This window comes from Neomonachus schauinslandi, chromosome 1, assembly GCF_002201575.2.
Source record: "Neomonachus schauinslandi chromosome 1, ASM220157v2, whole genome shotgun sequence".
In the NCBI taxonomy this organism is placed as follows: domain Eukaryota; kingdom Metazoa; phylum Chordata; class Mammalia; order Carnivora; family Phocidae; genus Neomonachus; species Neomonachus schauinslandi.
In genome coordinates this window covers 84,421,120-84,447,079 of record NC_058403.1, presented here as the reverse complement: position 1 = coordinate 84,447,079, position 25,960 = coordinate 84,421,120, and the positions used below count along the sequence as shown (strand labels likewise).

At 37.6% G+C, this 25,960-nt stretch overlaps 1 protein-coding gene across 1 annotated transcript in view; it reads right to left on the bottom strand.

Moving 5' to 3' along the window:
- PEX5L (peroxisomal biogenesis factor 5 like) overlaps nt 1-25,017 on the bottom strand; it is a 217,918-nt gene extending 192,901 nt beyond the window's left edge. The window contains exon 1 of the mRNA XM_021692365.1: nt 24,581-25,017. Coding sequence (XP_021548040.1) covers nt 24,581-24,601 — 21 coding nt within the window. The 5' untranslated portion in view covers nt 24,602-25,017. The remainder of the gene's footprint in view (nt 1-24,580) is intronic.
- Nucleotides 25,018-25,960: the final 943 nt, after the last annotated feature.

Below are 25,960 nucleotides of genomic sequence, written 5' to 3'. Positions count from 1 at the left end.
AAAGAATATTCCAGGAAAATGACACAAAAAATTAATAACTATTGTATTGTGGATGATTCTGTATTTATTTCTATCTTCATTATCCACATTTTCTACAATGAGCATGTAAGATTTTTATGATAAAAGAATCAAATCTCAATTTTGTAATTGCTTTTTCAGTTTTGTTGAGCTTCTTCAGCATATCTGTTTATTGTAGTCCATCGTGAACTGCCAGATCTGCCAGTGTGGATTGATGGCATTGAGAAACCTTAGCACCATTGAATGGGAAGTGTGATGATGCACCCCAGTTTATGCCCAGGAAGAGTTTGAGAGTGGCATGAAAATTAATGAAGTGTGATTTATATTTTCTGTGACATGTCAGCGGGTCTCTCTTAGGAAACTGTTAATTTGAGAAAGGAACCATCCTTCTGAATTCTGTGCTTCAATGAAGGTACAATGTGCAATGTACATGACTTAAGGCCAAGAAAAGTCAAAGAAAGGAGACACAACAGTCCCAAATTACAGGCTTGCAGAGCTAGTATTTTAATTAAAACTTTCAATTTAAACAGGCCAAGAGGTTATAGCTTCCAGAAAGCATGTCAGAAGTTTAAATCTGGGAACTTGTAAAAAACAAAACAAAACAAAACAAAACAAAAAAACCACACACACACAGACACACATGCACACACACACACACACACACACTAAACCACAGAAAGTAGTGTGACTTAACAGATGCTAAACTCTTAAGTCACATAAGGATAGTCTTAAAAATGCTTAATAAAAAGTGTACTCTATCTTATATGTACCTACTGAAAATATAAGCCGAATCTGTCTCCATTAAATTCTTTTCCTCTGGTAGAGAAAAATCTCTATCACCCTGAAATCTGAATTGGGATTATTATGGTGATTTTTATCTTGCAATTGCAGCTTTTTCACCAAAGGCTCTTATTTCATCCTTACACTTTACTTACCATATGGTGTTTGCCACATATAAACATCAGTGTATTATTTCCATTATTTTAAAACTATTTTATTCAGCACCAACATGGAGTAGTATTGCAAATAAGGTATATTCCTTTCAAGCAAGGGATCCAAGAGTTGAACACAAATAATAATAACCCACTTCTACAAATGCTGTGAGAAAGGAATGGATGAAGTGTGGTAGGGATTCCAGGCAGAAAGGGCTCTGTCTTCCTCTTTACCAGAGCCTTAGAGAAATGCTTTGCTGAAAGATGAGTTGGCTTTGCAAACCCCCTGAGGACAGGACTATACCTCATTCATCTTTACATCCGTTACTGTTACCACTCGGGTAAATGCTTAAAACATGCTTGCTTAATAATAGTAGACACAAGTGGGTAAACCCTGGAGACAGATTTTGTGGGTTCAAACCCCACCTTTGTCAAGTTAGAGAATGAGCTACTGGAATTTAATTATAATTCACAAAAACTTGTTTTCTCTTGGGCTCAGACCCTCCCTTTGTCAAGTTAGAGAATGAACTACTGGAATTTAATTATAATTTACAAAAACTTGTTTTCTCCAAAGTAAGGTTTTTTTTTAATTTTAAATTTTGATGTAATGTTATACATTATCGGTTCTCAGTATAACAGAGGAATGAGCATCATTCATGGTACAAGCATCCATAGCAAGATGTTCTTAAAGTTATCATAATCCATATTATTAAAAATCAAAACAAAGCAACATCCCTGATGCCTTATTGTTTTGACCCAGAATTTCAGAGTTGGAGGGACCCTCAGACCATTCTGTATGTTAATCTCCTTACTGTACATGTGAGAAGGCCAAATTGTAGAGAGGACCCAAGTTAGAAAATGGGAGGCAATGATGAGAGAGTTTTGAAATGAATTGTCTGGACTTTTGTCTTGACACATAGTAGGCACTCAATCAACATATAATGAACAAATAAAAGAGTAAAGGTGGAATGAATAATCAAACGTGAAATTATAGAAAAATACAATGGGAATACTTGGGCTTAAATTTATAAAGGCAGAAAAATAATGGCTAATAGTGATTTAGGCAACAACGAATGGGCATGACTACTTTGAGGAAAAAACATTTCTTTCCATACAAAGCAAGAAGTAAATGCTATTAACACCACCACCACAACAGAACATGAAATATCCCATCTTTTTGTCCTTAATTCTATCCTTGATTTTATTCTGGTATCTCATTCTTATCCCCAGGAAAATGTGGCAGGTCATACCATGGAGAAGAATGACTTTGATGCATCGTTAGATAATAGCATTCGAAGTTTTATATAAATCCTTGCCACTATCTCTAATGTTTAAGTTAACATCCTATTAACTAAATGTCAGCTCAGTGCTATGAAATATTTTTTATACCTATATTTATTTCTCTCTATATGTTAATGCTTAAGATCCTGATTTGGTCTTCAAGGAATTTCTAATTTAAAATAGATGAGACTTGAAAGGTGCCAACATGGAACTTCTATCCCCAAGGGACCTTTAATTTTATTGTTTAATTTGTCCTTGAATATATCTGCTTGGGTTATCTAAGGATGAACAAGATAGAAAATTCTTGCTGGTTTCTCTCTTGAAAGAAGTAGATGTATACTACCAGAGCAGCTGGATCCAAGTTTAGCTCTGGAAGTGATGTGTTTTAGTAAGTGCCTGGCCTTGACCTTCACCTCCAAGGTGAATGATGCTGAGCTTCCAAGGACTCAGAAGATTGCTGATAGATTTTTATCACTTTTAGGATATAAAGACTATATGTAGTCTTAAAGTATTATTCTTTCTTTATTTATTTATTTGAGAGAGAGAGAGAGTGAGAGAGAGAGAGCAAGAGGGGGTAGGGTTAGAGGGAGAAGCAAACTCCCCGCCAAGCAGGGAGCCCGATGTGGGACTCGATCCCGGGACTCCGGGATCATGACCTGAGCCGAAGGCAGTCGCTTAACCAACTGAGCCACCCAGGCGCCCCTTAAAGTATTATTCTTAAATGTTGCTATTTATAATGTAAATAATTTTGCATTTACTGTCTGGGTTGTTTGCTTTGCTAATCAATACACTTAAATCCATGGGAATTCTGAAGAATAAAGCATTACTGATTAAGTCAAATATTTAACTAATAATATTATTACTAAAATTTTTTATTGTAAAAAGTGAATAATGTTCATTTACATGTTATATTTGTACATGAAGCTATAATTTCACACTGAAATTTTATACTGGGTTAATCTATAAAAGGTTCTCTCTAGTGGCTAAATTGCTGTGTCATGATAAAAGGAAAAAAGGTCTGTTTACAGATTTGAGTCTAACTTTTTATTATGAAAGAAATCAGGAGAACCACTAAAGTACTATATTTTTGACTTACGAATAGCTTGAAATGCCTGTTTACCAAACTCAAATGTTTACCTATCCCCAGACGAAATATCTTTCATGATTTTCTTGCTACTGTTTTGGAAAAGGGACATTTTCCCTCACATAACATCTAGGCTATGAAATAATGCTGAAAAAAAGAATATATGGATTACTGATTCAAGCCCCAGGATGCCTTCACAGGTTTCTCTCCCTTTTTACATTCCTAAAATATATTTTAAACCTGTGGTCAGTTTGAACTATGTGAAAAGCTGCCATTTTCAATAGAGGAATTTTTAAACAACTATTCTATTTAATTGGGGACCATTTTTTGATACGTAATTCAATATAATATATACATGATTTATTAATTTACTCTCAAACTGAGTGTACTACTTCTGTAAGTCCTGTGCAACTGAGCCATATTTTTAAATGCTTATTTTCCACATACTTCACATTTCATTATATTGTCTTGTGAGAATTCTTGGTTTTCTTATTTTATTTAAATCAGATCTTAGTATATATATGTTTGCTTGTGTCTTTTCAGATAAATTTTACATTCTATAATGAGAGGGCTTATCATAAAGCTTTGCTTCTTTTTTTTCTTAAGATTTATTTATTTGAGAGAGAGAGGGAGAATGAGGCAGAGAGGGGCAGAGAGAGAGGAAGAAGCATACTCCTCACTGAGCTGGGAGTCCAGTGCAAGGGGAGGGTGGGGGTGGGACCTCCATCCCAAAACCCTAGGATGAGCCTAAGGCAGAAGCTTAACTGACTGAGCCACCCAGGCACCCCTAAAGCTTTGTTTCTATAAAAAGAGAAGATGCTTAAAAATATTTGATAATAAATGAATGAATGAATGGGTATTTACTTCTATCAACATGACTTGGGTATGCACCTTTCAGAGATGAGTTAGGTACAGAGGAGGGGATCAGTATTCAAAACAAGGAAGGAAGAAGTAAGATGAAGAATGAGGACTCAGGTTGGGTGGATATCAGATATGCAGAAGAGATCTATTTCTTATTCTGCTCTGTTTCTCAGATTTTATTTTAGCACCCACAGTTTGGAAATCAGATGAGCTTTCCTGGGAGTGTAGCCAGAAAATAAATAGGATTTCAGTGATTTATATTTATTATGGCTGTGTAGTGTGTCAGCTGCTATATGGAACACATATATTACATGAGAATGTCCTTTCCCTCCAAAGGTAGTGTTCTGATTTGCATCTGTATATCATATACCTTGTATGAATAAAAAATACATATTAATGGTTGTTATGACTAGTTTTATACTTTCAATTTTTCCATCGTTTGGTAGGTCCATTAACCTTATTATTGAGTGGGCTGCAACCAATTTGGCCAGTGTGTAGCTCATGCAAGCATACTCAAAAAGAAATAAGACTGATGTAGCATTGGGAGGCTAGTCCTGGCTTCACCACTAACCAGTTGTAACTGACAATTACCAGAAATGCCAAGTAGCTAACATTCTGTACCTCTGTTGGTGATATGACTTGTCCTTCTGACTTGACTGTGGTATCATGAATGTAAACTCTGATATAAATCAGAACATGATTTTTTTCTTTTTTGGTGAAAAGTTCTGGTTAAAAACAATGCAAACATTTGTGACTGTGCAGTTATTTCCAAACCTGCCTTTTGTTTGGTCTGTTTTTAGGGAGGAGGAGAAGAGCTTCTGTTGGCCTGGAGACCTTATTCACTGTAATAGGAGATTGGCTCCTGCTCTGAAAAGCAGAACACCAATTCACAGAAGGCTGGAGGTACAACATTTAGACAGTTTCCAGCAAACCTGTCATCCATGCCTGCCTGTCCTATTTGGTGACATCCAGTTGCTATGCTTCTCAAAGGGCTCCCCCTGCCTCTGGGATGGCTCATGGAGATTGTTGCAGATTCAGTTCAAGTTGTTGGGGAGTTTCACTGTGATCCAAAAGACCTGGGCTGGGGTTTCTGGACTGCTCTATTAGAGGTATTTTGGAGCCACAGAGATCAGTGCAACCAACTACATTTTACAGTCATGTATAAATAGTCAATATGTTGAAAGCATTTCTTTTAGCTCTATGTATTAGTGTGTCTATTTTAATTGTGTATATGGGGTGGGATGTGAGAGAGAAGTGACAAGTCATCTTTTCCATTACTAAGCGGGGTAGCATCAAACAAGCTGTGGATAGGGTCATGGAATAGTTCAAACAGGCTATTTAAGACCATATGTAATCATAGTTGAGGAAAAAATCAAGAATTTGAACTCTAAAGTCTCTGTGTTTTTGGAGCACAATTGTGATTATAAGTATTCCTTCCATTTGATCAGCTTTTTTTTTTTTTTTGGTTCTCTAATAAAATTAATGTTAGTCAAAAACTTTCACTGCCCTGTGATATTAAATTTGCTAGCTTCCTGGGCGCCTGCGTGGCTCAGTTGGTTAAGCGACTGCCTTCGGCTCAGGTCATGATCCTGGAGTCCCGGGATCGAGTCCCACATCGGGCTCCCTGCTCAGCAGGGAGTCTGCTTCTCCCTCTGACCCTCCTCCCTCTCGTGCTCTCTCATTCTCTCTCTCGCAAAAAAAAAAAAAAAAATTTGCTAGCTTCCTATAAAAGGTTGCTCCTGGCTCTGGTTAGAGTTTTAGTTTCTGGTCTCCACTTTTGACTTACAAAGTAACCTTATTTTAAATTTTCAAAAAGGTGATTTCAGTGATTTAAGGTAGAAACATACTTTAGGGTCTAGTTTCCCATTTCTATTTATAATCATACTTCCTCTTCCAATTCTCTCTAAATGGGTATATTAAAGACAGTTTACAAAGGATCTGTGCTGTATCAGATGAGCAGCACACCCATACCTACATTTCTTTGGGGTTCACTGAGGAAATCAGAGGAATGAAAGGACATAGAAATACTTCTTATTGCAACCAACTTATTCCATTAATTAGTTTGAAGGTTTAATTTCCATTATGATAATCTTATTGTAGAATTTTTAAAAAGGGGAAGTGCTAGTCACTGTTTTAATGAGACACTGTATTAATTAAATACTGTGAACAACCCTTTTTTCACCCTCAATAATATAAAGGTATTTCTTAAGCAGAGAATCCAGTATTAAAATTTGGCAACAAAGCTGTGTTCTTATTGTCAAAAGTCAGAAATCAATTAGGCTTTTGTATGACTTATTGCATGCTTCAATTTTCTATTTTGAGATGCTTGGAGAGGTTAAGAAATTTGTCCAAGGTTACATGGGTAGGGAATGCTATAACTTGAATACCTCACTCAAAAAACTTTCCCATGTCTATGAAAACTGTAAGAACAATGTGAAGGTCATCTTCTCAAATAATGTTATGACATTCATTTCACTCATAATAATATAATTCATGGAGATGAATAACATACAATTACCATTTCATGTAATAAGTGAGTCATGCAATTAACTGATAAAAGAAAAATTTAAACCCACATGACAAAATATTACAACTAAGTAGAAAAAAAGTAAATATAATATTGGTTTAATGTTATGGTAAGTTGGATCAATAGTTTTTCTCCCTAAAATCAAGTTTCATACATATACATATAATTTATTTCATATATATACACATATAATTTATTGAAACTGCTTTTTTATTGCATTAATATCTCAAAATGCTAATTTACTAAATTTTGGTTTAGAATAATAAAAGAATAGTACTGAGGAAAGATTAAGGTTCTATTTAGCTATTTTGTGGATCAGAAAACTGGGACTCCCAGAGATTCAGAGGTATTCCCCAAATCCTATAGTGGTTAGGGCAAAAGAGGCCTGGGATCCAATTTTTTTGCCTGCTGGTTCATATTATTTCTTTGGTTTCTCAACCTGCCCCACCCCTTTTCATTAATCAGACAGAAATCTGAATGAATTACTCAGGATTAATGATTAATTGATTGACTCCTTTTTTTTTTTTAAAGATTTTATTTATTTATTTGACAGAGAGAGAGATGAGGAGAGAGGGAACACAAGCAGGGGGAGTGGGAGACGGAGAAGCAGGCTTCCCGCCGAGCAGGGAGCCCGATGCGGGCCTCGATCCCGGACCCCGGGATCATGACCTGAGCCGAAGGCAGACGCTTAACGACTGAGCCACCCAGGTGCCCCTGATTGACTCCTTTTTTATGATCAATTCCTCTATAGCACGCAATGCTGTTTAATAGCATTTTACCAACAGTAGAACTTTTTTCAAAACTGGAGTCAATCTTCTCAAACCCTGCTGCTGCTTTATCAACCAAGTATATGTAAGCCCTTCATTACCATCTTAACAGTCTTTAAACATCTTCACCAGGAGTAGATTCTATTTCAAGAAACCACTTTCTTTGCTCTTCCATAAGAAGCAACTCATTATCTGTTAAAGTTTTATCATGAGATTGCAGCAATTCAGTCATATCTTCAGGTTTCACTTCTAATTCTAGTTCTCTTGCTGTTTCCACCTCATTTGCAGTTACTTCCTCCACTGAACCCTTCAAAGTTATCCATGAGGTTGGAATCCACTTCTTCCAAACTCTGTTAATGTTGATATTTTGAGCTCTTCCCATGAATCACAAATGTTCTTAATGGCATCTAGAATGGTGAATCTTTTCAATTTACTTTGCCCAAACCCATCTGAGGAATCACTATCTATGGCAGCTAGAACCTTATGAAATGTATTTCTTCAATAATAAGACTTGAAAGTAAAAATTACTCCTTGGTACATGGGCTACAGAATGCATGTTGTGTTAGCAGACATGAAAATAACATTAATCTCATGGTACATCTTCATCAGAGCTCTTGGGTGACCAGGTGCATTGTCAATGAGCAGTAATATTTTGAAAAGAATGTTTTTTCTGAGCAATAGGTCTCAATAGTGGGCTTAAAATATTCAGTAAGCCATGTTGTAAATAGATGTGCTGTCATCCAGGCTTTGTTGTTCCATTTACGGAGCAGAGGCAGAGTAGGTTTAGCATAATTCTAAAGGGCCATAGGATTTCTGGAATGGTCAATGAGCATTGGCTTCAACTTAAAGTCACCAGCTGCACTGGCCCCTAATAAGAGAGCCAGCCTGTTTTTTGAAGCTTTGAGGTAAGGCACTGACTTCTCTCTAGCTATCAAAGTCTTAGATGGCATCTTCTTCCAATAGAAGGCTATTTTTTCTACCATGAAAATTTATCCTTTAGTGTAGCCTCTCTCATTAATTATCCTAGCTAGATCTTATGGATTACTTGCTGCAGCTTCTACATCAGTACTTGCTGCTGCTTCTACATCAGTACTTGCTGCTTCACCTTGCATTTCTACGTTATGGATATAGCTTCTTTCCTTAAATCTCATAAACCAACCTCTACTAACTTTAAAATTTTCTTCTGCTTCTTCCTTGCCTCTCTCACCCTTCACAAAATTGAGGAGAGTTAGGACCTTGCTCTGAATTAGGCCTGGACTTAAGGGAATGTTATAGCTGGTTAGATCTATCCAGACCACTCAAACTTGATTCATATCAACAATAAGGCTGCTTTGCTTTCTTATTGTTCATGTGTTCACTTGGAGGAGCACTTTTAACTTCCCTTCAGAAACTTTTTCTTTGCATTCACAACTTGGCTAACTGCTACCTCAGCTTCTGACATACCTTCCTCACTAAGTTTAATCATTTCTAGCTTTCCATTTAAAGTGAGAGATATACGACTTTTCCTTTCACTTGAATACTTAAAGGTCATCATACGGTGACTAATTGGCCTAATTTCAATATTGCTGTGTTTCAGGGAATACAGAGGACCAAGGAGAGGGAGACAGAGAGAGGGGAATGGCCAGTTGGTGGAGTAGTCAGAACACAAATAACATTTATTGATTAAGTTCACTGTCTTACATGAGCATGGTTCGTGGTGCCCCAAACAATGACAACAGTAACATCAAAGATTACTGATCACAAATCACCATAACAAATATACCAATAATGAAAAAGTTTGAAATATTGTAAGAATTATCAAAATGTAACACAGAGACACGAAGTGAGCAAATGCGGTTGGAAAAAAGGTGCTGACAGACTTGCTCGATGCATGGTTGCCACAAACCTTCAATTTGTAAAAAACCACAATACCTGTGAAGTGCAATAAAGTGAAGTGCAATAAAATGAGGTATGCCTATAGTCCATTTTCATAATTTAATTCCATCTTCAAAGTTCCCAGATAAGATGTTCAGTCTATACTGGTCTATGATCATTTATGAGAATCTCCAGAACTAAACTGAATAGATTATTCAGGTATTGCTCACTCATCATAAGCAGGCTCTGTGCTAGGCACCAGGGTTGAAAAGATGAACAAGACAGCCAAGGGAACTCAGCAGAGAACAGGGTGAGGGGAGGTGAGACAGCAGTCTACCAAGGCACATGGCATAGGAGAGCATTGAGGACGGTATCTACCACAGCCCTGGCAACTCAAGGAAGACTCATTGTAGGAAATAACCGTTGAACTGAGTTCTGAAAGATGAAGGGGATTAACTAAGTCAGTGAGATGGTGAGTGTTTTGGTCAGAGAGAACATTATTAGAGAAGGCCAGAGACATGGAAGCACAGGTGCAGTTGGGGAAGCACCAAAATTTAGCAAGGCTAGGGTCCAGAGTGCTTACAGGGAAGTTGTAAATGAGAAGGCCAGAAAGTAGGCCCTACAAGTCATATCTTATTCTAGTGGCCAGTGTTTTCATACTTCAGTGTGCACTAAATTCACCTGCAGAGTGTTAAAGCAAACATTCCCAGACCTCACTTTCATGGAGGGCTGCAGCGGGGTCCAGGAATCTGGATTTTAAACAAGTATTGTAGATACTTAGGTAAAGGTGATAAAGTGATCTAAGATGGTACCTGTGAGGATGGAGAGATAGGGCAGAAAAGGAGTGAATTAGGAAGTTGAGAGCTAGAGCATTTAGATTTGATTTGGGGAGTAAGAGAGGAAGAGGAGTGGATGAAGGAGAATAGATGAGAGGATGGATCCTGGTTTCTGATTTAGGTAATTGAGTAGGTGGTGGTGCTATTAAACAATCCTGGAAAACAGGAGAAGAGGCAGGCTTTAAGGAGGCTGTCAGTGGTGATAATGAGTCAGGTTTGGGACATGGTGACTTTGGGTTGGATCAGGTAGAGGTAGTCAGTTAGTGATACTGGTATTTAGTTGGGAAAAAAAAACTTGTTTGTAGCTATATATTTAGAATGAGCACAGATGCCAGATTAACTGTTTTCAGCTTAGCTACTTTAACATTTCCTTACCTGCAAATAGGCTGCCTATTCATGTAAACACTTATTTAAAATGGCAGAATTATTTTTAAAAAATAAGTAAAATAGCAGAATTTTGTGAAGTACAAGCCTCAGGTAAAATAATAATTTTTGACAAACTAGGTACAGAAGACTATACTTTAACTCTTAAAACAGAACATTAATTAGCTTCCTTGATATAACACAGAACATTTAAATTCTCTTATCATTGATTCTGAAACCACTGATTCTGTGACATAATCCTATGAATGTGTTGGGAGTTGAGTGCTGAAATCAACTATGAAAGAACACATGACTTTTATTTTGGTACTTTAAATTTTACATTGAGTTAGTTGATCAATACTATCACATTCTGAGTTTTATAATGTTAATTCTTGATCTTCTCCTCTTAAAGTAATGGAAAGTTCAAAATCAATTTTAAGAAATCAGGGACCAGTGGCTCCATTTTAAGCAGATATTTTAATACCAGTTGAGATCAGTAAGATCTATGCATATTTCCTCCACATTATCTTGATCTGGCCATTTAGAAGTTTTCTTCCAACAAAGTTGGTATTTGCTCTTTCCCTGAAAAAATGGATCACTGAAAGCAGAAGAAATTAAGAGACCTCCCCCAAATAAACAGTGACTAATTTTTCAGTACTAAAGTCAAGTATTTAAAAGATGGGTTTAATAGAGGTTAAAGCATTAGAGTAAAACATAAAACATTTGGTTCACCACCATCTTATTTTTGAAATTTCTTATAATAGCAAAGTATAAAATAACACATAAAAGTAAACTATTTAGGTAAGTGACAGATTTTTGGGGAGGATATTTTGGTTTAGTTTATACATACAACCCAAGATTCTACCTCTACACATGCAACATTGGGCTTCTGAGCTCTAGTTAATCCCACAGACTCACTATTTTCCTGGCCTGTTGGGTATTTCTGATTTTAAGAAGGCTTTCTGCACAAAAATACAGATGTTTCACAGCTGCCCTGTACTCCACTAGCAGAGTGCACCCCATCACACACAAGGGTACTCTCAAGGTACTAAGTTAACATGCCCAGATGCTGAGTTCAGAGAACTGATAAAGCTATATAGAGTTAGCACCTGTCCTGTGTAAATGATGGGAAGAATGCATCAGAGATTTCTACCCTCCAAGGCCAGGCAATGTTCCAGAAAACTTGCAAAATCCTTTTTGTCCTCTGTTAGTTGAGTCAGTTTGCAATAGATGAGGTACCGATGTGGAGACGTGGCTTGAAATTGCTACATGGGCTCAAGCAATAGAGTAAAAAAACCAGAAGACCCAGATTTTGGTCCCCCAACTGATTTGATGTGGGAGTTTGGGGAGGCAGTCAAACCCTGTCAGCTGCATTCTCTCTATCAGCATGATGAAGATAAAATATCTATCCTTTGCCAACCTCACTAAAGCATTTTGAAGATTAACTTTTATGAGGCTCTCACAAAATGTGACTATTGTAGCAGAGACAATTAGTATTCTATCATAGCTGAGAGTTCTGCCATATTGGGGAGAGCTTTGTAGAAAAATATCTCTTGTTATTTGTAGAACAGGGGTAGGGGAAGAGCAAGATCCTCCCAAGCAGCACATCCCTTTAAGAATTAGGGGAGATTGATCTTCAACTTCATAAGAAATAACAAGTATCTTGACACTAGCAAAGTTTTTTAAATTTATTCTCCAAGATATGGTTATTAGTGAACTGGGGAAAATCTGCCCTGATCAAACAGTCAGAGATATATTGTATTACTAATTAAGGACATGATAAAAATAGAATCCTAGAGCTGGAAGGAAAGCCAGTAATCCTCTAGGCCAACCATCTTCCATAAAGACTCTAGCAAACTCCCATCCAATCTGTGTTTGAATTATCTTTGATAAAATGGAGCTCATTTCTTCACCTTTCATCATACACCTTCACACACACACACACACACACACACACACACAGATTAGAATGTTAGTAGAGGAGACTCCCTTCAGAGTCATATATATGGTTGTACGTATTGGTTGTGCAAGGATATCTGGATGAGGGGGAACAAGTCAGGTCTGAAATCTAACCCTCTAACTTCACTTGCTAAATTATGTGCCTGGATGTGGGATTGTGACCTCCAGGGAAAAGGAGAGTCCATGTATTTGGCCCCCCAGAGAAGATCTCCTTTTATAGTCTGATCAGAAATAGCAGATATCACTGGCATAGTTATTTCCTCTCTATTAGAGAAAGCTTTGACATGCGATACTTGAATCTTTTTACCCTGTACCTCATAGGAAGAATTACTCCTCCATCTCTCAGGCTCCCATATTTTGGGAGTAACTGTGGGAGACATAATAAGAAGATCTCCATATTCAGACAGGCTTACAAAATCGACACATCTCTTGGACAGCCATTGTGAGTGCAGCTACTTCCTTGGATCCTTGGAATAGTGTGTGTGTGTGTGTGTGTGTGTGTGTGTGTGTGTATGACTGGGGGAGGTCAGTTCTGGAGGTGTAAGCAACCCTTACACTAGGTGTAAGCAAAGGATGGACTCCTAGGGCAGTTCTATGATGTTCTGTCATCTCAGCATGTCTCATGGGTGTGTGTGTTAACACTATGATCAAAATCGCTGTTGACAACTAGCTGAGGAGGTGAAGAGGTGTCTAGAACCTTAGATGCATGGATTCTAATTCCAAATGACCTTGGCCACTTAGGGATATAGTTAGAAACCATTAGGAGAATCTATTACATTTTTAAATCTGTAGCTCCAGACTGTCCTCAGGCTTTAAAGAGTTTGAACCCATTAAACTGCATAGACTGCTTTGACAGCAGAGTGTTGGTTAATTACAGTGGCAATCTAATTATAAGGTTTATAAGGTTTCCCAGTAATTGATTCCCTTTCAAGTATGTGGAAACTTTACTTGATATGCATTTGCTCCTGAAACTCATGGGAATAAACCAGATTCTGGGGTAGTGTGTCTTAGAATCAAGAAGACCATTCCAATTGCATTTGGAATCCTTATTCAGGGCAAAGGGACTCTTCTCAGTATTTTGTTCATTAATTCTTTCATCCGTTCATTCACCAATTCATTCATCCATCCATCCATTCATTCACTCATTCATTCATTCAGTAAATACTACATTAATAGTATGTACCTAGCATTAGTAGTCTCCAGGGATACAAAGACATTGGATATAGTCACTGCCACAGATAGGCTTACTAGTTGGGGAGATTGACAGAAATAAGTAATTAAAGCTATATGTTAATTATTGGTATTAGTAATGCATTTAAGGTACTAACAAAACATTGAGGAGGACATCCCTAATTCTGTGTGGGAGAACAGGGGAGAATGCTGGTGGGGGCACAGAGTAGCACTCACTGAGGAGATAAACTTTAAATGCAATATTAAAGAATGGGTAAGTATTCAGTGTACAGAAGGCAAGAATTTGGGATGGGGAAATGGAAAAAATGCAGAGCCATGAGAGAATAAGAAAATCAAGCATCTGCCATCACTGTAGACAACCAATTATAACAGGCACTGCTATGGCTAAACCTCTTCTTCCACACACAATGTATATAAAACACTTTGCTAGTTCCATAAAAACAAAAGAGATAATCCTTACAAAGTCATCACAATGCATGAACACATTCTTGTCTCTATGTCACAGGTGAGGGAAGTAAGGTTTAGAGAGGGTACGTTATTAGAGTGAGATCACACAGATAATGTGTAGGGAAGCCAGGATCTGAAACTTGGGCTATCTGATCCTGGAGCACAAGCTCTTAACCAGTATGTTTTTATAGCCTCTTCAAATGTGAGGATTATGAAGCGATGTATGATACATGCCATCAAAAGCCTTTCAGCATATTTTGTTTTCATTTTGAGGAGAGGCAATTAATTCTATCAAGACCTAGCCCTCAGTTTCCTCAATGTGAAATGACAAAGTTGTGTGTGAACTCCAAAGACCTTTCTATCTCTAAGCTTCTATTTTAATTTAATCTTGCCTCAAGCTTAAGAACACTTTCTTATTGTCTTACGTATATCTTCCTAAAGACTTATATAATAGACGGCATATCAGTTATTAAAGACTCAAATGCACAGGGCATTTTGATTATAATCATCCTTTGGATGAATATGAAACAACAATGTGTCCAGCTTTTCACATTAAATTCTTGCATACAGAGGAAAAAAGTGTTCTTATCGCTAAAGTACATGATATGTATTTTAATTCCCTGATTAATTACTAAATTCTTCACAGAGCTCTTTCCAATTTTTCAAAAAAGAATAGGAGTGAGCAGTAGATGGACTTCGATGAATGATGGAGGGGTCGTTCTGCTCTTCTTTGCTGCATGATTTAATAAACCAATATACTCTAGCTTTACTATATTCTCCTATAGGCCTGCATGTAATAGCAGGCAGTACCAAATACAGGCTTAAAAAAAATTATTTTCTTTTAACTATTTGCCCTGAAGGCAGACTGGACTTCCGTCAAGTCTAGAGAGGTGTCTATTTTACTTTTAAGCAATATCTATAACACGTTACAGTGGGCATTGGCTTTTTTTTTTTTTAACTTTCCCAAATCTAAACTCTGAATTTGGAAAATTGCCCATTTGTGGAGAATTGGTGGTAAGCAGATATGCAGTTTCCCAAACTATCTTGCAAATAGGGTATGGCTGTGTGATTCAGCTCCACCAACCAGCCACACCTGTCCCCACTTTGAATTGGGCTTCGGGGGCATGCAGAGATAGGCATGGTAGAGAATTCATCCTGGCAGTGGGTAGGGGAACAGATGAAGCTCCAACATGGGCTTTCCATGGCAGCAGCAGCAGTGGTGAGCAGTTGAACCAGTGCTCAAGTCTGGGGTGTAAGGGGTGCAAGCTCTGATGTTTCTTTTCTGTGAAGATAGCAGTGGGGTCTGTACTAGCCTAGTCTGAGGTTTGACTGAGGCTGTGCCCTGCCTGCTGCCTAGTCTCTCCATCCCGAGCCAAGTTCTAGAAGTCTGTGAGTGCCCCAGTGTACTTAAAAAAATTTTTTAAGAAACTTTTTATTTTGAAAAAAATACCTAGCCTACAGAAAAATTGCATGTATAGAACAATGGACTCCCATAATTTACCAATTTCCCCAGATTCACCAATTTTTAACATTTTGTTGTTATTTTCCTCTCTCTCTTTCTGTCTCTGTTTCTGTCTTCCTTGTCTCACTCACTCTCTCTCTCTCTATATGTAATTATATTATACATAGTATTATTTTCATTATTCCAAATCACTTGAGAGTAGGTTACATACACTACGCCCCTTTACCCCTTCATACTGCAGGATGTATGTCCTATAAACAAGGCTAGTCTCCTACATAGCCATAGTTTAGTTATCAAATTCAGGAAACATAACACTAATATTAATCTAATTTCCAGTCTATATTCAAGTTTCAATTATGCCAAAAGTGTGCTCTATCACAATTTTCTTTCCCAGTCCAAGATCCAATCTGGGAACATGTATTGCATTTAGTTGTCATACCTGTTAAGTCTTCTTTTAATGTGTAAACATCTCAGTTTTTCCTTGTTTTTCATGACATTGACACTTCTAAAAACATAATCTGTTTACTTTATAGAATATCCCTCGTTTGGGGTTTGGCTAATATTTTTCTCATGATTAGATTTAAGTTGTGCAGTCTCAGCAGTAATACTACATGAGGGATGTTGTATCCTTCTCACGGCCTCATATCCAGAGATGGGCATGGAGATGATTACTGTATTGGTGATGTTGATTTTGATTACTTATTTAGGGTGTTGTCCAATTTCTCCATTGAAAAGTCATTTTTTTCTCTTATAATTTAGCTGGTTGCTATACATATTTTTAAATATTTTATTTATTTATTTTGAGAGAGCACGTGAGTGAGGGGTGGGGAGGAGCATAGGGAGAAGGAGAGAGAGAATCCTAAGTAGGCTCCATGCTCAGTGCAGGGCTGATGTGGGGCTTGATCTCACCACCCTGAGATCATGACCTGAGCTGAAATCAAGAGAAATCAACTGACTGAGCCACCCAGACACCCTGAGATGGTTGATATTTTGACGTTATATAAATATCCTGTTTCTTCTCAAACTGCCCCCTTCCTCGGATTTAGCATCCATTTATCATTTTTGCTTGAATCAATTTTTACTATGATGAACTGCAAAATGGTGATTTTTCTATTTTCATCATTCCTCCTATGCCTATTAATTGTCCAAATATACTTTTAATAAATCCCCTTTCTACTTAAATAAGCCAGAGTTGGTCCCCATTGCTTACAGTTAAGAACCCTGGGGTTTGATTTACTTGTATATTCAGGCAGCTAGTTCCAAGAACCTATCAAACCAGCTCACTCAAATGGTTAATCTAGCCAGTCCAAGGAGAGACAGTGAAGAACATTCTTAGGAAAATAAATAATACAACTTTTCATGGTGCCTCATTCCATTTTTAAAACACACTTACAGACCAGACTGTCTTCCACTGCCAGCCAAATGACTATCAAACTGAATACATAAAATATCAAATCGTTATACTAAAACTGAAAAGCAGGAAAATATCAACTTTTGTGACTAAATGCCAAACACCTAGATATTTGGGACTATCTAGCATATTATTATTATGCTTACTTTTCACTTAGATTTTTGTTTGTAATAAACATCAAAATAAAGAATAATAGTGTAATGGAAATAGCACACTGGGGTAAGGCAGCCTTCATTACAGTGCTAGCTCTACTAACTAACCTACATGGGACTTTTTTAGCAAATCTCTTACTTTTCTGAACCTTAATTTTCCTCATCTGTGAAATGAGATGGTTGAACAGAACACTTCCAAGAGTCTTTCAAACTCAGGATTCTATGACCTCAAAACTGAACATTAGTGTAATTATTGGAGACATAAAGAACTGTTAACCTAGAATATTCTAATGAGCACATTTGGATCCAAGATTATTCTGGTATAAAGATTAGCAACTGTGAGATAACTCCCAAGTTATTCAAAGAATAGAAACATCAAAACAATTTAGAGAACAACTTACAGTCTAGAGATGCTAAAGCAGTCTTAGGCTGTCTGAATAGATGTCTTTCCCAAGAGATAAACAGTCTCACAGTGCTTGGCATTGGTGAGATCACATCTTGAGCAGTGTGTCTTGCTCAGAGGGCCGTACTTTCATGGAGGCATTAAAACATCAAAAATGTCGTTATGAAAAATGATTGAGTGAACTGGGCTGTTTATCTTGGAGAAGAAAAGATTTAATGGGATGAGGACATGATAATTCTCTAAATACTTGAAGGTTTGTTTTATTCAGGTGGAACATAAAATGTTTTTTGTGTTTTCTCCGGACAGAAAAGCTACAACCAACTGGGTGGAGTTTGTGGTATGGAAATAAGGGAAGAAACTTTATTCAAACATAATTGTGATAGCTGCTCTTACCAGCCCCTCTGTCAGGTACATCATCATGTCTCTGTGATCTCAGAAAGCTACCCAAGAATCAAGCTTTTTGCTAGGGTCTCAGTGCAATAGATCAGGCCTTGTTCTCCATGTAGATGATTTCAGATCATTACTTCTCAAATGTTAATGTACACATAAATCACTGGGTATCTTGAGAAATTCAGTTTCTGATTCAGTAGGTCTGGGATGGGACCTGAGATTCTGCATTTCCAGCAAGCTCCCAGGTGTTTCATGTGCACATAATCACCTGCCCAATCAGATGTTACATCCCCACATGACCAAAGGATACCATTCAGTATAAGCATTCGTGTTACAATTAACACCCATGTGAAAGGAAGTAAAAAGATGTTTTGCAATTCTATCAGCTTCATCATCTCATGTTTAAATGTTTTCCTGTTTCTCATTTCCTTAAAGAGGTTCCATATTTTCTGACCTTTTACCATTTTTGCTTGCTTGGCATGATGGTACTGGCATAGCTCTGTCTACTTCAAGGTAACCAGGAAACATTCTCCCAGGACATTATGAATTTTGCTTATTTTAGATCATTACTTCCGTTGACTACAACCATTTTTGGTAGGACACACAGACACACACACACAAACAAACATACCATCTCATGGTGCTTTTTATTGGATTTTGTCCATAAGGCATGATGGTCTAGGAACAGAGGCCTGTGTGTGCACAGGGACTCCGTGCCCACCTTCAGCTCCCCCTTCACTCTAGGATTTATCCATCTCCAAATAGGCATCTCACTCAGTGGGAACTGGCTAATGTATCCAGGGCCTTCTTCTTGTTATTGCCTTGAGGAAATTTTTATCTCACCTTGATACCATACCAGCTTTAACCCTCAAGGCTATTCAGAACAATCGTAGCCTCTTCCTATGTAGTAACCCTTCAAACATTTATATGGAGTCATCGTGGTCTCTTTGAGTCTTTACTTCCAAGCTAAACATCCTCAGTTCCTTCAATCATTACTCATATGAAATGGTTTGAATTCCTATACCATATCAGTTGCTTTAAAAACTATATAATTTTTAAGAGGGTATGTAGGAGTGGGAATTTTGTGGCTCTTTAGGTAGATTTCTGGCATCATAACACCAATCATCTCTTGGAATCTTCATGACTTACAGGTCACCATATGGCATTCTATTTGGGAAAAAAAAGTTTGCACTACACCAAGTCCCACTTGTAGGGTTTTTCTGGTTTTTTGTTTGTTTGTTTTTGTTTTTGTTTTTTTCCAGAGGTATATATACATGAGCAGGAGTTTTGGGGAGTTCTTTATGTACCTTCAATGCAAACTCTTCCACCTGGCGCAGGTTCACCCTATTTCAGAGCTGCTGGAAGGGTTCTATGTGTTTTTCTTGCATGAAATGGTGGATAAGTAGCCTCTTCCTATCTAAATGAGTTCATTATTTTTCATCTGTGCAATTTCTAGCAGTGATGGTCTAAAACAAATACATAGGAATGATCAGTTTAGTAAAACCTCACATGAAGAATAATAATGGTCATTTATCTAATGGAGTTTTAATAGGAGAAGTAGTACATTGGTACTAATAAAGATCAGTCAAAAATGACATAATAAGACAACATTGGCAGTGTGTTGTATTATACTCTGAGCTCTGAACAAGCAGCAGTGATCTGGATATTTAACTAATAGGGTATTAACTATCTTCCTGTATATATTCTGTATGATATGCTAATATATAAGATACAAAAATCTTTCTTAAAGGAATGAGGAAAGAAGTTTTCCATTTGGTTTCCCTAGCAAAGGGGATGGCACAGGTGAGGAGGGGTGGAAGTGGGGAAGGTGGAGATGAAGGTCATTAACAGAAATGTAACCCTTAATTCATAGCACTCTAGTGGTCTTGGTCCCCGATACATGGGTTACATGCTGTATAGTAAATAAATTCTGAATTATAAAAAGGTGATACATATTCAGAAACTTGGCAACCTCATTTCCTTTATCAGTGTATTTGAAGTTACATCATGTTTAGATGTCCCCAAACACTCAGATTGGACTTAAGTTTCTTAATAAGGAAACATTAGGCTGGGGCTGACCTTCACTTTTAGTGCAGGAAATGCATACTAGTTATTCTATAAGTGCATCAAGAAGTTAATTCTAGAATATAAAACCTTTAAACAGCTCTAGCTTATGCCTGTGTTGGCAACATGTGATCTCAGTGAAAAGTGTAAAAAAGCAGACTGCCAGATGTTTTGACTATATGAGACATCACATCTTAATGTTTCCTAGGTTGGCAGTAGTAATACTAGAGATTCAGGATTTTAAAATTAACAAGTTCTGTTCTAACCTTTTCTTAATCTTTACTTTAAAAATATCTTATACTCAAAACATTCATATGCTGGAATTTTTCTTTAAAAGACATGTGTTTAGGAAGAATGTTTATAAACCATAAACAAAATCTAGGAAGTAAATATATTATATAAGCTATTGGCCAGTATGACTGGGGAATGATATTTTCAGGTTAATCAAATACTCTGCAATATTATACCATGAGTATTATAATTTTTAAGTGTTAGGAGCTCAGTATTGCTCTCATATCAAGCATGATTTGCTTATAAATATATCAGAAGGCACTTCAAATTCTTGCTGGGGCTTGTGTCATCCATAGGAAGACTTTGAGGAGAAGGGGCAGGTGCCATTTGAGATGGGGGGAGAGGGGAAGGCAGCAGCTACACCTGACCAAAACAACCAACCCCAGCCTCTCAGGAGCATTACCACATTCTCCTTAAAACATCTCCTCTACCAAACGAATCTTCAAAGAGTGTCCTCTGAAAATGCAGATACCCCTGCAGGGTGTGTGTATGTGTGTATGTGGTGTACTGGTATTAATTATATCTTTGTTAGCAAAAGGTTGAAAAAAGGAAATGACACAGGATAGAAAATAGTGGCATCAAGGAGGAGAAAATGGATCTTTTAGAGAAGTGGAAATACACATGACAAATATTACTTATTTTACAGTTTTGCTTTAGGGTCTCAATTATGACAAACTACTGTTACAGATGTTGAAACAACATTTTATAATCTTATCTTGGATTGTCTTCTTATATTTGTTTCCAGTGAACCTAAATGAATCCCCAGTGGCCAGATCTAATGTATTAACATAATTCATGTTACTCAACTGTTCCCCTTCACGAAGATTTTTTTAAAAAGCTAAGTCAAGTCATAAATAAAGACAAACACAAAACACTTTTGGGGGAAGACAAATAAAATGGCTACTTTTAGAGCTGTTAATAATCTTATAATTTTTGTCACTTAAATTTTCTTTAGTTAATGTGAAGCCAGAGGGTGTGGAATGTTTCCTCAGCCAGTTTAAATAAATCAAAAAAGTCTGGTTTTGAATGCCCATAATGAAGATCAGTTACAATTACACATAAATTTTTTGTTTGATTGTCTCCTGAAATAACTTTCTTTTATAACAAAAAACATTATCGAGGATGCTTCATTAAAAATAAAAAACAAATCTTAGTTCAAAATTGAAATTACATTGCTCTATATTTATACCATCCCAGAAAAAAAAAAAGTTCGGCTAAGGAAATATTCAGAGACATGTAATTATTTTGCTCTAATTGGCATTTAATTCACATGTACAAACAAGCATTGCAGTACAGAGCATATAGAGGTATTAAAGGGATTAAGACTGTAGGTTATCTGATGGGAATAAAGAGTTTGGTCTGAACTGAATCTAAAATATATTTAATCGCCATTGGCCCCCTTGGTCAAAAGGAAAAAAAAAAGTAAATCTAAAACAGTCACTAAAGAAACAACATTTGCTTCAGTTGCTTGGGTGATAAATTCCCCTTGGAAATAAGTGGCAAGGCAACTGAAAAACAGCACAACTCTAGGGCCCTGCTCCTAAGAAATATACCTGTGGCATTTACTATGAAACCAAGAAATATATGTTCTATCTATCTGTAATGGATGTCAACTTTTCAAATGAACTAGCAGAGTGTGTTTTTGAAAGTCTGTGGCTTCTACAATGAATTCAGGTTCTATGGTAAATTGGATGAATTAGCTAGATGTAAAAGACTTAATAGGCTTTATTTACAAAATCATTAGGTTGTAAAAACAAAGGCCCTACAGGAGTTTTAAATTTGACTATTTTTTAAGGCTTCTTGTGAACACCTCCCCCACTCCAGACTGCCTATTTACAAAACATTTTATTTTAGAATCTCTTGGATACAGAAAGGAGAAGAGTTAGAAGGCGTAGCAAATGACTGCAAATATTTTGTTTCATTTTCATTTTAAGGTATCAGCCAAGTAACACCAGTGTATCAAATGAACTCCAAAGTTGGCAGAAGTGTTAGTAAATCTGCTCATTCCTGATCCATTTTACCAAATATGTATTCAGATTTTTAATACATATTTTGGAATGTTTGGGCTATTTATCTTCTCCTTTGTGATTAAAGACAGGTACACACAAGAGGATGATGTGATCTCTCATAAGGAAGGATTCTTTATTTAACCTAAACATATCAACACAACAGAGATTTTATCTATAGGCTAAATTCTACTCTTTGGGAAAGAGCTTGGGCTTTTCAAATGTAAACAAATAACTATATTATAAATCAGGTTGTAATAGGCATTATTTCTGGGGCAGGGGAAGTCCCACTGAGATGATCACATCATTTAATAGCTACTAAACTATTAAAGCCTTAGAAGTTTTACGTTTAACATTAATGGTCAATAGTAAATAGAAAAAAAAAGTATTGTGTTCTGAAATTTTGGCAAGCATATTGATTACAGTCTTTATTTAGTAACGTTTTCAAGTTAAGCTTGGCAGCAAAGATTTGTGAGTTTTACTGCAAGCCATCATATTTGCTGTTACAGCAGTGCACAAGCAAAAAACATTAAGTTGGGAGCATATGCAGAATCTCAAATTTTGTCTATTCTTTCAAAGTAAAATGAAACCCTCAGACATTGTTCTAGACAATTGATTCAAGTTTCAATAACATCCTCCCTTGAAATATTCAGAAAATTGGGTTAAATTGTTTTTGGGTGCCTGAATTTACCAGATTGTTGTTTTAATTCTTCATTCACAAAAACATGTTTAAACAACACAAAAAAATAATGTGAAAGTTTTTGTAAATTGCCCAAGTAATCAATTATGAATTTTGTGTGAATGTGCAATTTTCTGAAGATTAACTCTATTCAGCAAAACCTTCCTATTTTACTCCTGTGAAGAAACTGTTTGGGGATCATAAATAGATAATATACAAAATTGTAAGTATCATTCTTAGGTGCAAATGGAAACATAAAACTCTAGTAATAATCTTTTAATTTTTTCATCAGTCATTGTTGGAATGTTTCTTCGTTGCTAAACTTTCCAACTAATGTAGCTTTAACAAGAAACATGCAGATCACATCTATTATATATATTTAGAAATATACTTCAGTGACTATTATCCATCAACTGTGATAGAATTCCATTAACAACTTTCAAAACAGGATGATGTCAGTAATATGGGAAATGTTTTTGGAATTCTGATAGTACTGATTCAGAAATCTTACAAAACTTATGAAATTGATTAATACCATCTTATATAAAAGTAAATTACAGTCTAAAAGAATTTCCTAACAGTCTTAGAAACTATTCGGTAATATTAAGTCATGAATGCAATAACATATTTATCAATTTTCAATTGCTCCAATGACACAAAAGCAACATCATCAATATTCACACGTTACACACTAGTGTGAAGACACCACATATGATGACTGTATTTGACCATCTTTGGAACGGAATGGAAGCCCAAATATCAAACTTGATGACTACAGCATTTAGGAACAGGAAAAAAAAAAAAAAAGCTCAATTCATACTTTAAGAAGCTGAGTTAATATTTTGGTTATTTCCCCAACGTGTACACCTGCCTTTATAAGGAAGAACCAATCATGTGAATGAGAACTGGAGTCAAGGTTAAAATAATTTTTCCCAAGAGAGTAGAGTGCATCTGAGAGAAGCAGAGGCTTAGCTCAGAGGAGCATTAATAACCAGAGGCAGCAACTCCCTGAAAAACATTAGAGCCTCTTGGACATATGTTTGAAATTCATCCCCCCAAGTCATCCTATGACTGTAGGGATAGGTGACAATGTCCCACTATCTGAAGGGGGAAAATACAGCACAGACCATTTAAAAAATCATCACTTTAAAAAATAATACAAAAGTGGCAAAGTGTTCTAACTGTCAAGAAACCTTTGCAGATGATAAAAAAAAAAAAACCCTTTGTCTTTCCAATTATTGTTTGCCCTTCATCTGACATACATGCATCAATAGGATTACAACGGAAACACAGTAATCTCCAGGTTTCCTCTGGATTCCTTGATCTTGTTTAAAGAAACAGGCTCAGGGAATGCACAGAAAACAAACTTCCCCAATCGAAGTTCTGAGGTCTCTCCCCCCCCGCCCCGCCCCCGCTCCTTCTCCCACCTCAGAAACCTGTCTAGTTTTACCCATAGCACCGGACAGAAATGTCATGGTCATGTTGCACCACTTCACTTGTTGAATTGTGTGAAGGCAGCGCTTGACCACAATAACTTAGTGAACCACCTTGCTCTTAAATTAGCCCCCAAGATTTCTTTCCAGTTCGATGGTAATGTCTTACCTGCATGTGTCCCTGGTACATTCTGCTTGGGCTTCTTCAAGGCTCCCTGAGGCCGCCGGATGCTTTCCCCCGTGTTTACTTGCACACCAACAGAGGGGAGAAGGCGGCGTGCACACTGTGTTTTAGACGGTGCCCCTGAGCCCGGTGGAAGGCTCCAGGTAGCCCGGCCACGGTGGCCCCCTGGCCGCTCTGCGGGCTGCCGGGAACTGTTCTCCGCTCGGGGTGCTGAAAGCGGACACAGGAGAGAGCGCGGAGGAGACGAGGAACCCAGGCGGCCACGCTCACCCGCAGGCGCAGGTCCTGCTTCACCGGGCGTCTCTAAAACTCACTCCTTCTCCACCGAACTCTTTCTCGCTTCCTGCCGGGCTGCCTCATGTCTCTCTCACTATCTTCGTCGCGAACCCCCTCCTCCTCCCAACCCTGACGCGAGCGCCCACACCAGCCGCCGCCGCAGCTGCCGAGCGGGGCGCGCGCCGCCCTCCCGGCCGCGTCCCTGCCGAGAGGCCGCGGGGCCGGGCACGCGCGCGCGTCCCCGGCGGGCCCGGGAGCAGCCCGAAGGCGGTGCGCGCACGCGGCGGCAAAGTGCCCGCGAGTGGTGGTCGCGCAAGGCGTTCAGGTGCGGCAGCGGCAACCACGGAGATTCCAGCAGAGTCGATGGTCAGATGCAAGAAAACTGGGAGGAACATGCATTGTCTCTCCAAGGGCCACCAATACCGACTGAGCCTGTCATCCTACAAACATAATAGGCTGAGCGTGGGGGTTTCTGAAGAGTTTACTTCTGTTCTGATTCAGCTCTCACAAGTTGCCTCCATGTCACTCCGTGAATAAAGACTCCCCACTCACCCCATCCTCAATTCATCGCTGAGCACCCTATTTAAAATCCCAAACCCCAGTCCCTAAGGCCTTCCATGATTTTTCTCCCTAGCACTTAACATCATCTAACATCCCATGTTTTACACATTTTATTTATTGTCTGTCTCTATATATGCAATGTTATTTCCATGAAATCAGGGATATTTGGGGAGAGGAGTGTATCTGTTTTTGCACGGATGTATCAGCATAATATAATACCTCCTGCCACATGGTTGGTACTCTAAAAATATCTGTTGAATGAGTGGGTCTTTATAATATATAGGTAGAGTACATTTAGATATGTCTCAAAGAAACTGGATAGTTTGATAGTCTTTATATTATAAATGTATATACATGCACATACACACACCATGTGCTAGTATATACGTGTATACTGTGATTACCTAGTCTTGTTGGTAATAAGATCTCCAGTTACACAACAACATGCCCTCCAATTATATACAGCATGATATAATCCCCCCATTAGTGCATATAGCATGATATACCTTTCAAAAAGTTAAAAAATTT